General features: G+C 43.4%; 1 protein-coding gene across 1 annotated transcript in view; it reads left to right on the plus strand.

Moving 5' to 3' along the window:
* The first annotated feature begins 4481 nt into the window (after positions 1–4481).
* LOC137423126 (potassium channel subfamily K member 9-like) overlaps positions 4482–17445 on the plus strand; it is a 49599-nt gene continuing 36635 nt past the window's right edge. The window contains exon 1 of the mRNA XM_068109954.2: positions 4482–4866. Within this exon, the coding sequence (XP_067966055.1) occupies positions 4584–4866 (283 nt within the window). The 5' untranslated portion in view covers positions 4482–4583. The remainder of the gene's footprint in view (positions 4867–17445) is intronic.

Below are 17445 nucleotides of genomic sequence, written 5' to 3' on the forward strand. Positions count from 1 at the left end.
ATATATATATATATTGTTGTGGATTTGAGAATCCTGTGTTTTTTTTTGGATTGTTGTAAGTGTCATGAGAATTGTTGTAAATATCACCCTCCGTAGTGTAAAGGTCAAAGGTCGTCCTAGTTAATCCATCGCATACACGTAGCCAATCATATACCCTTTTAAGTAGTTATCTCCTTATTGTGTGTATTAGTTTAAGGCTCTGTCTTCCATTAATTGACACTGCATTGCATCAAATTCAAATAAGCTAGATTCCCTTCCAATTCCCCATTTGTCAGCAATTGCCAACTGCATTTACCAACTGCATTTGCCTCCATTGAGCACGCGGTCGGTTCGGAGAAGAAAGGCGTGTCTCCACCTCGTCATAGGAAGGAGGAGTGAGCCAGCCCTTGCCGACCAACCAAGGATGAGTGGGTATGGCTCAAGAGGGTGGGGTTATAAAACCCATTGCATCAGCCCCCACCGGGAGATGCGAGAGATGAGTCCTTGGAGAGCACACGACGCACTTGAGGAAGCACGCCTGAGCTTTGAAACCACCGCAGCTTTGTCCCACGAGCTTTGAACCATCACAGCTTTGAACCATCGCAGCTTTAACCACCACAGCTTTGAGCTTCGACGGCAGTTTCGACCGTGGCCGCGAAGGAACGCCGCCGGCGAAACGGATCAAGAAGGGGCGGCGGCTGCTCACTCCCGGCCCAACCGTGCTCCGGTTCCAGTTGGACCTTCCTCTCCTTCCAGCCAATCGTTCCTGCCTTCATACCCCATTCGTGTGAGTCTGACCGTCGTCTGTCTTTGTCTTGTCCTGGGGTTAAGTAAGACTGAATAGGTAAGCTAGTAATTGCACTGTGTCTTCTGGTCCTTCCATCCTTTCTGTCTTTATTTTCTAATTCTTCCTCCTTCCTTGGTTCCTTTGATTTGTGTAAATATTAGTAATAAATTCTATTTGTATTTCCTACCTTCGTTCTTCTTCTTCATGCTCGTCCGGTCGTCTTTGTGATTTCCCAATTGAAAACCTGTGGCGCGATTTTGGCCAACGAATGAGAATCGGGTTTAGTCTGTGGTAATAGTTCGTGCTGCGGTTGCTAAACCGCTCGGCAATTAACATCTGTCCGCGGTCGCGAACAGGGTTGCACCCCTGCCTCTCCGGAGGGAGCTGTGCAGCGTCAGGACTCACGTCAGTCAGTCACAAACAAGGGGACTAATCCCCCCTTCTTAAGGGGAAGAAGGCCGACGTAGAGATCCGTATATATATATATATATATATATATATATATATATATATATATATATATACACATACTAGCCGAAAGCACCCGGCGTTGCCCGGGTTCTTTTTGAATGAATTTACTACTATAATTCAGTTTTTACCCACGGCTGTGGCTCGTACTCATTTACTCACGAATCACGGCCGTAGAAGATTGAATACTATAATTCAGCTCAGATTTTAATTGCGAAATGGGCCCAGCCCGGCCGAGGTGGGGTTCGACCGTCCTCGCCGCCAAGCCCATAACCTTCCCGGGGCCCGTCCCGACATTTTTTGTTTTAGAGGTTTCCTCCGATCTTTCACTGTTCAGGAGATTAGCGCGTGCAGAAAAACAAACAAACAAACGAAAACGTTCTTTTATATATACACAAAGAATTAAGTTAAGCACCCCCCCCGTTTTTTTACAACCTCGCACATTACAAGTTTGTTGTCGTCAAAACAGTGTAATATACCCATGATATTGCTATATTTTCTGGAGAAGTGATATTATGGTCACATAAAAACATAACAATCATGCCGTTTTCAATATTTTATTCTGAATAATTAAAGGTGAAATTTTTTGGGAATTTTAGGCATATTTGCACCTCAATTTAAGTATGGAGCTATAGGTCCATCACGGACAGTGTGGATGACGTTTATGTTTTCTAACGTACAGTCATTGTTCTGAGAAGACCTCTAGTGCATTTACAGAAATTCACGACCACGTGGATGATAACACGTGCTGCACGAGCGATGGGCGTCACAGATGAGTGCACTCATCTGCATTTCATCAATGGATAATTGCTAATGTCATACCAATCATTATTTGATCTCACATACCTTAGAATATATGCCAATGTATACATATACACAAAGAATATATATTAGGGGGTGCTTACCTTAATTCGTTGTGTAGGGGTGCTTAACTTAATTCTTTGTGTATATATACAGATAGATAATATAATAAATATAATATAATATATAATAAATATAATAAATATAATAATATAATAAATATAATAAATAATATAATATATAATATAATTATATATATATATATTATATACAGTCACACACATATACACGCACACACATTTACACACACATACACACACACACACACACATACACACATACACACACACAAATACAGATACACACACATGCACACACATACACACACAAACACACACACACACACACACACACACACACACACACGAGTGTGTAGCAGGATGGTCCAGATTGAGTTAGTGCACTTACCTTATCTAACGCAGGTCTGATTCCCAACCAGACTATAAACAGTCGGGTGGGTGTTTGTAGACATGGCGTTGCATTACAAGGGTGTGCGCCATCCCTTGTACAGACATAAATCTGTGAGTCCCTCTGTTTTTGCGAAGAGTCAGCAATGTATCGACATTACCCTGGACACATTTCAATTTCCTGCTACCTGAACGCAAACGTCAGCTCTGGCCAACAGGTTAGTGAAAGACTCGAGCAAAGCATTTTCCCAGATGAAAGTGGGGGTAATTGTGGCAGTGAAAGAAGTAGTTGTGGAGGACAACCTGCACACAACGCCCACAGGTAACCCCACTTCAATTCGGGTATACCTTCCATTTTTACCTTTCCCCATGTAAAATCTCCGTTTCTTCTTGGTACCGATCAAACCATTAAAAACCTATCGACCGTACCTTGACTGCTGCTCACACCTTCCCAGGTAGACCATTCCATGTACATTAACTTCTCACGGTGTGAAATACACCTGCCTTATCTCTCCTAATTGCTCTCGAGATATTCCCCCCAGGCCAACCCGGTCGAAAGCTAATCTGCATCTATTATAACATTGCCCTTCATTATTATCAGCATTTCGATTTGATATCCTCGTAATCGTTTTTTTGCCAAAATACAAGGTCTTCACTAATTCGTCGATTTTGTTTTAAAAAAGTATTTTTGTAACGTCTTTAGATATTCAGGACATTGTTTGAACGATAGGAATAAAAATCCGCATCTAAGATTGTTTTGAAAATATTGGCGAGTAAAAGGATCTAGTTTAATCCCTCCCCTACACTCCACCAGAAAGAGTCAGTCATCCCAGGGTGTGATCTACTAGGCACCGCCCATTGGTGCGCGTTCAGAGTGGTCGTGCTCCAAGGCCCCGCCCATTGGTGCACAATCATAGCGGTCGTGCTTCAAAGTACCGCCCATTGGTGCGCGCTCATAGCGGTCGTGCTACGAGGAACCACACATTGGTGCACGCTCATAGCGGTCGTGCTACAAAGCACCGCCCCATTGGTGCGCGCTCATAGCGGTCGTGCTACGAGGCACCACACATTGGTGCGCGCTCAAAGCGGTCGTGCTAGGAGGCACCGCCCATTGGTGCGCGCTCAAAGAGGCCGTGCTATGAAGCACCGCCCATTGGATGCGTGCTCAGAGCGGTCGTGCTACAAGGCACCGCCCATTGGTGCGCGCTCAAAGCGGTCGTGCTATGAAGCACCGCCCATTGGGTGCGCGCTCAGAGCGGTCGTGCTACAAGGCACCACCCATTGGTGCGCGCTCAGAGCGGTCGTGCTACAAGGCACCGCCCATTGGTGCGCGGTCATAGCGGTTGTGCTACGAGACACCGCCTAATGGTGCGCGCTCAGAGCGGTCGTGCTACAAGGCACCGCCCATTGGTGCGCGCTCATAGCGGTCGTGCTACAAGGCACCGCCCATTAGTGCGCGCTCAGAGCGGTCGTGCTACAAGGCACCACCCATTGGTGCGCGCTCATAGCGTTGGTCGTGCTACAAGAAGCCCATTGTTGCGCGCTCATAGCGGTCGTGCTACAAGGCACCACACATTGGTGCGCGCTCAGAGCGGTCGTGCTACGAGGCACCACCCATTGGTGCGCTCTCAGAGCGGTCGTGCTGCAAGGCACCACCCATTGGTGCGCGCTCAGAGCGGTCGTGCTACGAGGCACCGCCCATTGTGGCGCGCTCATACAGGTCGTGCTACAAGGCATCACCCATTGGTGCGCGCTCAGAGCGGTCGTGCAACGAGGCACCGCCCATTGGTGCGCGCTCAGAGCGGTCGTGCAACGAGGCACCGCCCATTGGTGCGCGCTCAGAGCGGTCCTGCTGTTCACTGATCGAATAGGAATAACACCGCGAGACCCCTCCCACCGAGGCGCGCGCGCGCGCAACACGGGGGGGGGGGGGGGTTTAGAGGGTCGCGTGTCGTGCACGCGCGCAGGGAGCTCGCGATTTCCATCCACGCGCGTCTCCGAATCGGGCCGCGAAGGGACGGCTGGGATCCCGTGGCACAGGCGAGGATGCGCGGCGCCTCGAGGAGCGTCCGGGCTCGGCCATGAAGCGGCAGAACGTGCGGACAATCTCGCTGGTTCTTTGCATCTTTGCCTACCTGCTCGTGGGCGCCGCCGTGTTCGATGCGCTGGAGTCGGACTACGAGCTCGGCGAGCGCAGCCGCCTGTCCATGCGCGAGCAGAGACTTCGCGCGAAGTACAACATCAGCCAAGAAGACTATCACGAGCTGGAGCGAGTGGTGTTGCGCTCCGAACCTCACCGTGCCGGAGTACAATGGAAATTCGCGGGTTCTCTTTACTTCGCCATCACCGTCATCACGACCATTGGTGCGTCCAGAGTCACGAGCGCGCAAAATGGGGGCAGGTTGGGGGGCTTAGTTTGTGAACTATAATCATGGCGGGAAAATGTGCATATATGGCGGGAAAATGTGTATATATGGCGGGGAAACGTGTATATATGACGGGAAAATGTATATATATGGCGGGAAAATGTGTATATATGGCGGAGAAATGTGTATATATGGCGGGAATGTGAAAGAAAAAAAAAGTATATATATATATGTATATGGGTTTGGGTTGCTAGCACCTGTGGAGTTTGGGGGGGGGACGGGACAGGGGAGGCAATGCCCCCACCTTAAGTTTGTGTAGTAGTTTACAATTAAGATAAAAACATCCCGTATTTAAACGTGAGTAACAATAACGAACGTAAACTGTATTTGTAATTTCACGTACACTGTAACTACACTAACAAATGGTAATTTTGGAAGTCAGACCTAGCTACCCATTATTAATATTAAGCCCCCCCCCCCCCCAATAGAGAAGTCAAAGTATGCCTATGCTTGCTAGGCAATGATATATATGATAATATATATATATTGCCTTGCAACATATAGGCAATGATATATATATATATATATATATATATATATATATATATATATATATATATATATATATATATATATATATATATCATTGCCGAGCAACCCATCCAAATATAAAAAAAGTTTCCTTTACAACTTTTGTGAATTTACATTTTAATTAACTGCAGCTGTAAACTGTTACATTAAGAGCTCGTTCTGATCACTCATTCTTGATCATTCTTGATTTACTTGAGTTATTTAGCTGCTCACAAAATGTAAGTACAATCCACTTATTCAAATATATGAAACTTTCACATCAAATGTGTAAATCTTATAATTATTGTTTGTGCATGTAGGATGCACCCCAACATGTGTGCTCACAGTTTACAATCATGCCCAACCAGTATACTATAGCCAGTCTGATATCAAAGAGCAATGGAATTTACGATTCAGGTCGGAGAAAAACTTTTTCAATCTTACGATACAGCAAAGCAATGCATGCAAATAGTTTGTAGTTGCGATTCGTGCAACAGCGTGCGATCTATTCTTTTAGAGCTCCACCAATTTGCTCCCACGAGCTCTCCAAAAATGGTGCGACCTCGTTGTTAGGGTGGTCGATGCAGCATGCCAAAGATCTGACGGGATGGTGTTAGCGCACTTCCTTTTGAACTATCTCGTCTGAGCGCAAATATGCCCGTCGGGGTAACATCAATTGTGCGCCATTCCTTGTAAGGATGCTAAGCTGGGTTTCCAGTCTGCTAGCATTAGTTAGTGGAAGTTAAAGATCTCATAGTATCTTTTTGCGAAGATTCGGAAGGTTAATTGTCATGAACACCCAAATTGGAAATTGCTACCATCTTCAGCTAAACGTCAGACCTAACCAACTGTTTCACCAAAGACTTTCTCTGACAGACGCAACAACTTGGGGAACATTGCGTCCGATTCAAGAAGTCGACAAAGTAGCACGTCGATGGCGACTGTGTTGCGGTTCACGGAAAGGATGCTTAAAACTGTATCAACAGTTCGATTGGCCAAAGTCTTTTGCCCTGCAGGTCATTTGAAGCGAACTTCTCCCTGAACTTTGCACAAGAAAATAAAAGAAGAAAACATTATGCAGTTTCACCTTGACAAACGACTCAGTTGTCATCCAAAGCGGCATGTTCGACTGCATTTCATTATCATTAATATTCATCTCGAAAGTTTGCTACGCCCTCAGAGCTGGCACCTTCGGGGGAAATGCTGACAAGTAGCCCTGTATTAAAGAAGGCTGGCACAACATTGCTTAAATGGCTGCGAAAACAAACGTCCCCAGTGGCAAAAACACTGACCCAATAGACTTGCCAGTAACTGAGACTCCAAACATCAGTTTTGGCAAAATACTTTTTAGAAAGTAGTCCTCTTTTTGTGACTTTCAAGCCCAGCAAAGTGCGAACTCTGCTCGGGCCTTTGAGAGGCGCGCGGAGCAGCCTTCCTTGGGCAACGCAATGCAGGGTAACATGAACATGTTGGAAAATATATGGGAAATAGATGGAAAAGCACATCTAACATCTATTAAAAACAGAAGTGATTTCACTCATTTATACAGTTGAAAACACACATTATATTGTCACATTTGTTTTTAAACGTGGGTTTGTACCTATATTGATAATAATGAAACTCTGTTTGAATCCCCTTCCATATTACCCACAATGCTCCAGCTTACAGCTGTGTTGACATTCTTTTTTATTGCTGTAGCATTATATTATGTAGGTGTACTGGATTACATTGGCAGGTGGTGGCTAAAAGCAGGTGTCACTGAATTAGTTGAAATGGACACAAGATAAGACAGAAAAGTCATCTAATAATGATGTTGAGTACTAATTATAGGGAGGTATAAATCGAATTTGTTCAAAACAAGCAGATATTTCAGCACTGTTATATGACATGACCAGCCCTTTTTTGTATACAGAGTCGAGGCTCTTGGAAGAGCTAGAACACTGAATGGATCACAATGTAACTCAATGAAAGGAATTGGAGAGAGAGAGAGAGAGAGAGAGAGAGGGAGGGGGAGAGAGAGAGAGAGAGAGAGAGAGAGAGAGAGAGAGAGAGAGAGAGAGAGAGAGAGAGAGAGAGAGAGAAAAAAAAAGAATGAGAGAATGAGAGAACGAACACCAACAAGAAGGTTGAAGGACAAAATAGACGAACAATTTGATGGGTGTGAGGAGGAATGAGGAGTTAGGGTTAGCTTTTGGTGGGGGGCAGGTGGGTATATGGAGGGGACGGTGTGGTTAGAAAGATGATCTGAGATGGTGGTGAACAGCTGTCTTGAAGACCTGGAGGGAAGGATATGATTGAAGTGAAAGTGGAAGTTGGTGAAGGAACGTCTCAATAATGGGGGCTGATTCTAGATTTTCAAGGTTTTACCTTCTGGGGTTGCTGGTGGATGACATGAGCCCTGTAGAAATTGGGGGGGGGGGGGGGTGGGGGGGAGCACAGAAAGAACAGAGGGTGCAAGACCAGAAATTAGTTAGTAGGAGACAGAGAGACAAAAGACCTGTCTGCAATGGTAAAGTAAAAAGTCGATAGACCCAGCTTCATCACGGGAGATTCCAAAAGATCTTGAAGTTCATGGTGCCAAGCTAAGCAAGTTGTCAGACAGGGAGAGCAGTACTCCATCAAGCCATTAGTTCAAGTCTTGGCAGCAACTGCTCATAATAAGAAATTGCAACATTATCAAGAGTGGTGTTTCCTCTTCCTGCAAGTACCATTCTGGCCAGCATATACAGTGGTCCACTGCTTTGTTTTAATGGAATGTTATTTGACTTATCAGATGACTCATTGTCCAGGCATACGTTGAGGTTGAACTTTCATATTCCAAAAAAATAAGAGGGCATTTAAATTGAGAGGCATACGTTTTAGAATGGGAAGGAGGGGGATTGGATATGGGAAAAAGTAAGACTTTTCTAAGTGTTGAGGAGGAGGAGGGGAAGAAATGGTGAGAGGTGATGAGAGGTGGTCAAGGTTCCACCATTTTTACGTACCTAATATGTAGGAAATGCCCTCACGCAAATGTGTAAACATGGCAGAGCAGAAATTAGGGGATTGCAGAAACTAGTTGATGACCTTGTAATGTCAACCTCATGGTTGTCGCTATTTATTGGTTAAGGAAATGAGCTTCTGTGCAAATAAGATATTTAAAAAGGCTGAACGCCTCGATCATCACACAGGATCCAGATGGGTCTCTCGATAGATGTAATAATTCATTCGCTCATGGGGAGGTTTGAATTACAGTCACTTGTTTATAGACATCAGATTTTGCTCATCAGTCATCAGTCTAACACGATGGTATAGAGGTAGCGCACTTACCTGTGACCCGTTGGGTTGTGCAGTTTGTATTTGAATCTTGGTGGGCCTGTAAACGATCACATTGGCACTTCACAGTCAGATCATTGCCTCAGAAAATGCATCGTCACTCGGTCGAACATTAAGCTGGGTGTCCTGTCTCTGAGCATTACCCGATTATGTTACAGATCGCACGATGACTTTTGGAAAGAGTGGCCGAGTTATCGCTAGCACTCTGGGTTAACGGAGCTCAATGTCTGCAGAATAATGGAGCACTGGTCTCCCTATTAATGGGTTGGCACCATAGCATTGCATCTGTTTCTCCTGAAATCTGTACAATCTAAAGCCCTCGACATTATTCAGGTCTTCCGCAATGAGGATGATTCAGGTCTTCCGCACAAGATATGTTGCTCTCAAATTGCATGCAGGTCGATGACCTCTTTGTTATTTTTTCCTGCTTCCCCTCTGGTCAAGCTCCCTCTTCACTCTCAGCACTCCTAACTCCCATAAAATCCAGGAAGCATGCATTCTTTCATGAGCTCCTTCATTAACTCTCATAATCCAGGTTACCTACCTCATACCATCTGTTTCACTTTTGTCCCGTTTGTGGTTTGTTCCATCTTCCTGAGGTTGTCAATCCCACTTCTCTACCCAGGACTTCAAGCAGGCAGTGCACTACCATCTCACATCATCATCCAAATCTACAGGCAATCATTTTTACCCCATTGAATCGTACCTTACGTAACCCAACCAACTTACTTACAAGTTGAAATGTTTCTGCCCCTTTTTTTTCTCTCTGTCTCATCTTTTCCTGTTTGTTCATTTTCTTATTGTTGTGTCTAACCATGGCCCCACTGCCACACTGTCACTTCGTGATCGTTTCATCCTCTTTTTCCCTAGCTCTTTCATAAGTCTTAACCTTTACGAAAAAACAAAATGGAAAATTTCCTGCGCTTAACAGATTCATTCGAACGCCGAGCCTGGCCAGACTGACTGTTCATGAAAGACTTGGGTCAGAAACTTTTCCAGCTAACCCACAATAAGGTGGCACTAATTGGGGCCATTAACGTAGTAGTAGTAGTAGTAGTAGTAGTAGTAGTAGTAGTAGTAGTAGTAGTGGTAGTAGTAGTAGTAGTAGTAGTGGTGGTAGTAGTAGTAGTAGTAGTAGTAGTAGTAGTAGTAGTAGTAGTAGTGGTAGTAGTAGTAGTAGTAGTAGTGGTGGTAGTGGTAGTAGTAGTAGTAGTAGTAGTGGTGGTAGTAGTAGTAGTAGTAGTAGTAGTAGTAGTAGTAGTAGTAGTAGTTGTAGTCATAGTAGATATTGCATCTATTGCTCTTAAAATGGCAGTTTGTAAATTTGTATCTGCAGACATTTTATCATTTTTAACTCTCATATTGTATCTGCAGACATAATATTTTAACTTGTATCTGCAGACAAAATTTGTATCTGCAGACATTTTATAATTTTTAACTCATTGTATCTGCAGACCTCATATTTTAACTTGTATCTGCAGACAAAATTTGTATCTGCAGACATTTTATAATTTTTAACTCATTGTATCTGCAGACCTCATATTTTAACTTGTATCTGCAGACAAAATTTGTATCTGCAGACATCAAAACGTTTTCTCCAAGTCCATGACACGATATAAAATTTTAAGTTTAATAAACGATGTCCAGAAATTCCAGCTTATGCAATGCAATACCCCTTTAATGGGTACAGCACAAAGTACACCTTACACCAGCCATTGGTAGGCTACAACCACTGCGCTGAGCGGTTTGTTTTTCAGTAAAGTATATTTTTCAAGAATTACCTAAAAAGCAATTCTTCATAAATGTTTTACCTGGCTCCACAGAAAGCTTTTCTGCAGATACGTATGTATCACAGGTGAAGCCATGATTTTTAAAGGGATGAGGAGTTCACCTATATTCTTACTTGAAAAATATACATTACAAGCACTGTTATTAATGAACATGTTTCGTCCCATAGCATCTTCGGGGTCATGCCATATATTGTGCTGGTTGGAATTTTTTTCTTTGCTTTTGCGTATGAGTTTGAGGGACATTCAGTCATTCTTACTTGTGCTGCATCTTGTGTCACAGCTTTTTGTAAAAAAAACAATAACTCAAATCAGAGGAGTTGGACATGGAAGAAGCAAGACAACAGCAATGATGTGCCAGAATTAAGATTGTACACTGTCCGTCATGATTCAATAAACTTGTCCAGTAGAGAATGCACAAAAAGATCATAAAGCAGGAAGAAGATGGAGCAGAATGAACAAATTAAGATGTCAATTAGAATATTAACTCAATATCAAAATTATTGGAGAACTTGTTCATATCTTACGACTCCATATTGAGATGAATGTCACACTCATATTTGCTATGCATCGATTTATTAATTAAAACATCCAATTTACTTGAAGTTGTCAAAGCAGTGAGCAAACATGTATTTATTGTCTCCGTTGTCTGTTATTACAAGTTCGCATTAATAACTTTTTTTTAATGAAAGTCTAATTTGAGTTTTAAATTGTTTATTGTGGGAGGAGTTGCCAACCTCTTGTAAAACAGGTTCTCAATGCAAACTTGTAATAACAGACAACAGACACAAGAACAACAACCTATCGCTGAATAGCCTCTTCCATGACGTCAAAGGGTCTATTATGAGAAGGAAAAAAGATCACACAAGATAATTTTGACTGGTGGAAAAGAAATGCACATATGATCGTTTTTGAAGGCTGATATAAATTTTACAAAATTGTTTTCACCATCAGAAACTTTTATTTTCAAGAAGCTCGTTCTACCTCTCAGTATAAGTGAATCGATGTATTTTAACCTGCCTATATTTCATGATGCCGACCTTTGCTGGATTAAGCCTCCATGATAGGCGCCACTGAGAGTGGCGCCACACATGATAGGCGCCACTGAAGCTCTTATCTTCGAGTGACTCAATTTCGAATACACCAAATCATATGTATGTATATACAGGCTTGGCATTTAATATGGAATATATTTTTTTTTCTTGACTTGGGTTTACTTTCTTAACTCAGTATATCAATCTGGTGAGTTTCTTTTACACTTTGGTGATTTATTTGTTAAAAGAACCATTTCACTGATTGTCTGTCGCAGCAAGAAGTCAACAACAGGATTATATCACAGGTGGCGTGGAAAAATGTACGGACAGGTGCAGTTGACGATTGGCTTCACAGTCGGGTATACAAGGGTTGTTGCGTTCTGTATTAGTGGAAAACAACTGCTGCACGTCTCCAAAAGTTATTGCCGCTTCCTCTGGAGATGGTCCGTCAACTCGACAATGCTGTTTGTCATGGAGTGGTGGCTTTCCGAAATTACAGCATGAAAGAGCGTGCTATTGCTTGGCAGTATGGCATCACTCAAGGTCAGGTGTCAAAGATCCTGAAACAAAATGCTCAGAGGGGTGTCCGTACTCCAATACCGAGGCCAGGACGTCCCCGAAGAACCACAAGGAGGGATGATCGCCAGCTGCACCGGTTAGTCCGCAATGGCCGTACCAAGTCAGCTAATCGGCTTAGGGCTGAGTGGCAGCAACTGACAAATGTGCCTGTATCCAGAAGGCGAGTCAACCAACGACTGGTTCAAGCAGGCTGTAGTGCCAGGCATCCCCTGAGAAAGCCACGCCTGACCAGCCAACATTGCCAGCGCCGATTGCAGTGGGCCAGAGAGCACCGTCAATGGCAGCCAGGACACTGGAATCACGTGACCTTCAGTGACGAGTCTAGATTTCTGGTCTATCGTCAAGATGGCCACGTCCGAGTGCGCAGACAAGTGCATGAAGCCTACAACAAAGATTGTATAGTGCCAAGAGTCCAAGCTGGAGGTGGTGGGGTGACCGTTTGGGATGCTTTTCATGCAGGGGGCAAAACTGACCTGGTTGTTCTGAATGGAAACCTGAACCAGTTCAAGTACAGCGCCTTTCTGGAAGAAACATTGCTTCCATTTGCTCGTGCAGCCTTTCGAGGAAACTTTGTCTTCCAAGATGACAATGCACGGCCTCATCGTGCTCGCATGATCCAACACTTTCTTGCTGACCGTGGTGTAGAGCATATGGAGTGGCCTGCCATGTCCCCGGATATGAATCCGATAGAGAACTTGTGGGCAGAATTAACGCATCAAATCGACCACTTGGACCAGCAGCCGACCTCTGTGGGTGAATTGCAGCAGGCTATTGTCACTGCATGGCAAGCGATTCCTGTCCAAACCTTGGCAAATCTCGTGAACAGCATGCTTCAACGTGTGCGTGCTCTCCTGAATGCTCGTGGGGGTTACACGAAGTACTGAACTGTCATTTTGCTGTCCGTAATCCCAGTCGTAATTTAACTTTTGTTTTTGTAAAAAAAGAATTAGGCTAATGTGCAAAATAAAGAGATACTTCTGGAAAACGTCCAGAAGTTTAACACAGTACTGCCCGTGAATTGAGTTCGATATCAGTTTACATCACTTTCAAGGATCAATTTATTTGTTTCGAAATGTCAAATGTGGTTTTTGTTTCTTTTAAAGGTCACATTAACAAAATCTAGAATAATTTCAACATAATTCCAATGAACTTTTGCTTCTAAGACATCTTGAAAAGTAAGTTCACCCCCACAAAAAAAATATTCCATATTAAATGCCAAGTCTGTATATATACAGACTTGGCATTTAATGTGGAATATTTTTTTGTGGGGGTGAACTTACTTTTCAAGATGACTTAGAACCAAAAGTTCATTGGAATTATGTTGAAATTATTCTAGATTTTGTTAATGTGACCTTTAAAAGAAACAAAAACCACATTTGACATTTCGAAACAAATAAATTGATCCTTGAAAGTGATGTAAACTGATATCGAAACCAATTCACGGACAGTACTGTGTTAAACTTCTGTGCGTTTTCCAGAAGTATCTCTTTATTTTGCACATTAGCCAAAATTTTTTTTAACAAAAACAAAAGTTAAATTACGACTGGGATTACGGACAGTAAAATTACAGTTCAGTACTTCGTGTAACCCCCACGAGCATTCAGGAGAGCACGTACAAGTTGAGGCATGCTGTTCACGAGATTTGCCAAGGTTTGGACAGGAATCGCTTGCCATGCAGTGACAATAGCCTGCTGCAATTCACGCACAGAGGTCGGCTGCTGGTCCAAGTTGTCGATTTGACGCGTTAATTCTGCCCACAAGTTCTCTATCGGATTCATATCCAGGGACATGGCAGGCCTCTCCATATGCTCTACACCACGATCAGCAAGAAAGTGTTGGATCACGCGAGAACGATGAGGCCGTGCATTGTCATCTTGGAAGACAAAGTTTCCTCGAAAGGCTGCAAGAACAAATGGAAGCAATGTTTCTTCCAGAATGGCCCTGTGCTTGAACTGGTTCAGGTTTCCATTCAGAACGACCAGGTCAGTTTTGCCCCCTGCATGAAAAGCAGCCCAAATGGTCACCCCACCACCTCCAGCTTGGACTCTTGGCACTATACAATCTTCGTTGTAGGCTTCATGCACTTGTCTGCGCACTCGGAAATCTAGACTCGTCACTGAAGACCACGTGATTCCAGTGTCCTGGCTGCCATTGACGGTGCTCTCTGGCACACTGCAATCGGCGCTGGCAGTGTTGTGTGGTCAGACGTGGCTTTCTCAGGGGACGCCTGGCACGATAGCCTGCTTGAACCAGTCGTTGGTCGACTAGCTTTCTGGATACAGGCACATTTGTCAGTTGCTGCCACTCAGCCCTAAGCCGATTAGCTGACTTGGTACGGCCATTGCGGACTAACCGGTGCAGCTGGCGATCATCCCTCCTTGTGGTTCTGCGGGGACGTCGTGGCCTCGGTATCGGAGTAGGGACACCCCTCTGAGCATTTCGTTTCAGGATCTTTGACATCTGACCTTGAGTGATGCCATACTGCCAAGGAATAGCATGCTGTTTCATGCCGGAATTTCGTAAAGCCACCACTAAATGACAAACAGCATTGTCGTGTTGATGGACCATCTCCAGGGGAAGCGGCAATAACTTTTGTAGACGTGCAGCAGTTGTTTTCCACTAATACAGAACGCAACAACCCTTATATACCCGATTATGAAGCCAATCGTCAAATCTACCTGTCCGTACATTTTGTCATGCCACCTGTGTTATAATCCTGTTATTGACTTCTTGCTGCGACAGACAATCAGTGACATGGTTCTTTTAACAAAGAAATCACCGAAGCGTAAAAGAAACTCACCAGATTGATATACCGAGTTCAGAAATTAACCCCAAGTAAAGAAAAAAAAAATATTCCATATTAAATGCCAAGTCTGTATATACACACAAAATGTCCATAATTTTAACCCCATCCCTACTCCCACCTGAATTATGGTGGCCCACTGAAAGGAAGGATCTGCATCCACACCTTCACCAATCTCCCAATTGTGGAGCATCACCATTAGGACTTAGAAAATTAAAAATTATTGGATTCAGATCTGGATCTTCACCAAAATCTAATCAATTTATCATCCACACACCAGCCCAGGAGCATTAGCCAAAAATGAAGGGGAAGCCTAGAAGAAATAAGTAGAAAGCTGATTTTTTGCACAGAGCTCCAGAATGTCATGTGGATACCCACAGTACAAAGTCCCACGAGTCCCACCTTGTGGCATTTTCCAAATTCAAGATGTCCGCCGGTAATACGGAAAAACACCGATATCTCATGTACTTCCGATCAATCCATAGAACATCTTTGAAGTCATCTGGTTTCAAGCTGGAATCACTCCCACCTACTTCGGCAGCTACCAAATACCACAGCTACAGAGCATACCATGCTGTTCAGCAGTGGCAGGGGAATGAACTGCTGCCAACTGAGTGGGGGTGGCAGTACAGAGAGGGACTACTTGTTCCAATCGAGACTGATAGGCCTGTCGCTCCTGAGAAAGTGCTGAAAATGATATCTTGTGGATGCAAGGCGGGGTGTGGAAAACGATGCACTTGCTACAAGTCTGATCTGGAGTGTACCATCTTGTGTACTTTTTGTAATGGCCATAATTGCAAAAACTCTCGGGACATTGATTTAGAGGGTGATAACAGTGTTTAAGTCAGGAATAAGAAAAGTGACATTCAGTTAACACGGTACTGTCCAAAACACTAGAATCAGGTTGGGATGACTGGGATCAAAGAGTTGGTCTGCTTTTGTGTCGTATTGTAATTAAATGTCAAATCCCCATGTGTTGTTTACCTCTTGCAGGCCTTGTGGTCACAATGTGAAACATTTTGCATTAAAATAAAATAATAGCAAATTAAACTTATCATGATTTTGATGTTTTTTTGCATTACAGTAGCAGCAATTTTGTCAGCCATCTTGGATTATATCTACATATCATGATCTGAGGTCACTGAAATATATTCTATTAAAATCCTAGTGTGCTAAAACATATATTTAGCCACGAAAAGTACACTTTTATGAGGTTCTAGGCAGAAGTTATCCATATTTATGTATTTTCCATCCAACCGGCGGCCATCTTGAATTTTGAAAATGCCACAAGGTGGGACTCGTGGGACTTTATATTGTGGGCATCCACATGGTATTCTGAAGCTCTGTGCAAAAAATCAGCTTTCTACTAATTTCTTCTAGGTCCTAACCTAATGCTCCTGAGCTACACACCCAACCTCTCCACCAAGTTTCATCCGAACCCGTCCAAAACCTTTTGAGATATTATGCTATACATCGTTTTTGGCACTATCTCTCAATGGTGAAGAATCACTTAAATAATTCTCAGATCCAGATCCGGATCTTCATCAAAATCTAATCAATTCGTCCTTGTCACATACCCGACCGCTCCACCAAATTTCATCCGAACCCATCCAAAACCTTTTGAGATATCCTGCCCACAGACAGACAGACAGACAAACAGGGGTGAAAATAACCTCTGTCCCCCTTCACTGGCGGAGGCAATAATAAAACTTGTTTCCTTGCATGGAACTTCAAGGAGGCTGACAGACCCATCAAAGTCTGTGTTACAATTGCCAATTTGTGGTTGTTTTCAACCTGTGTTATACCGAGTCTGTCCTGATTGTTGTTAACGTTGTGTGCTTTTTGCTGTGTCTTGTTGAATGCCTGTGTGGTTATTTCGATCTCGTGTAGTCGGCCTCAGGTGTTTGGGCCTACCCATTTACCCATTACTCACAAACCCACTCATTGCCCTTTCCTCCCAGTCTAACAAAATCCTTATTCCCAACCTCATTACATCTTTTAATTTCCAATATAAAACGAAAACGAAAAAGTCTTCTTAGCCCGTTTGTACTTGTTTGAAGGTTTTGTTTCGTTAATTAATCGACCAACTGTTCAGTACTGTCTGCAAACTACATTGAACACCATCCCTACTCTCTTTCCTCACCCTTCCATCACATTCATCCTTTTCACTCTCATTGTTCTCACCTCATGAAATTTCTTTCACCCTCATTCGACTTCTCAAAGAGTGGAAAAAAATTCAAAGAAAAAAAAAACTCATTTTATTTGTTATTCCTTCCTTTGCTCATTCCTTAAACTTTTCCTTCTCAAGAACACTTGCTTTTTTCTGTATCCCGAAGAACCAACTTGTTTTACATTCAGGGCTTTTATATGACATTTTGAAATAATGAATCGTCCTTAACTCTTCAACATAAACATTTCATATCCTGACCTTTTCTTCTTCTTTTTTCACATAATTTTTGTCAATGTCACATGTCACAAGTCTGCTCACA

The sequence above is a fragment of the Myxine glutinosa genome, chromosome 3, assembly GCF_964187855.1.
Source record: "Myxine glutinosa chromosome 3, kmMyxGlut1.1, whole genome shotgun sequence".
NCBI classification, from domain to species: Eukaryota; Metazoa; Chordata; class Myxini; order Myxiniformes; family Myxinidae; genus Myxine; species Myxine glutinosa.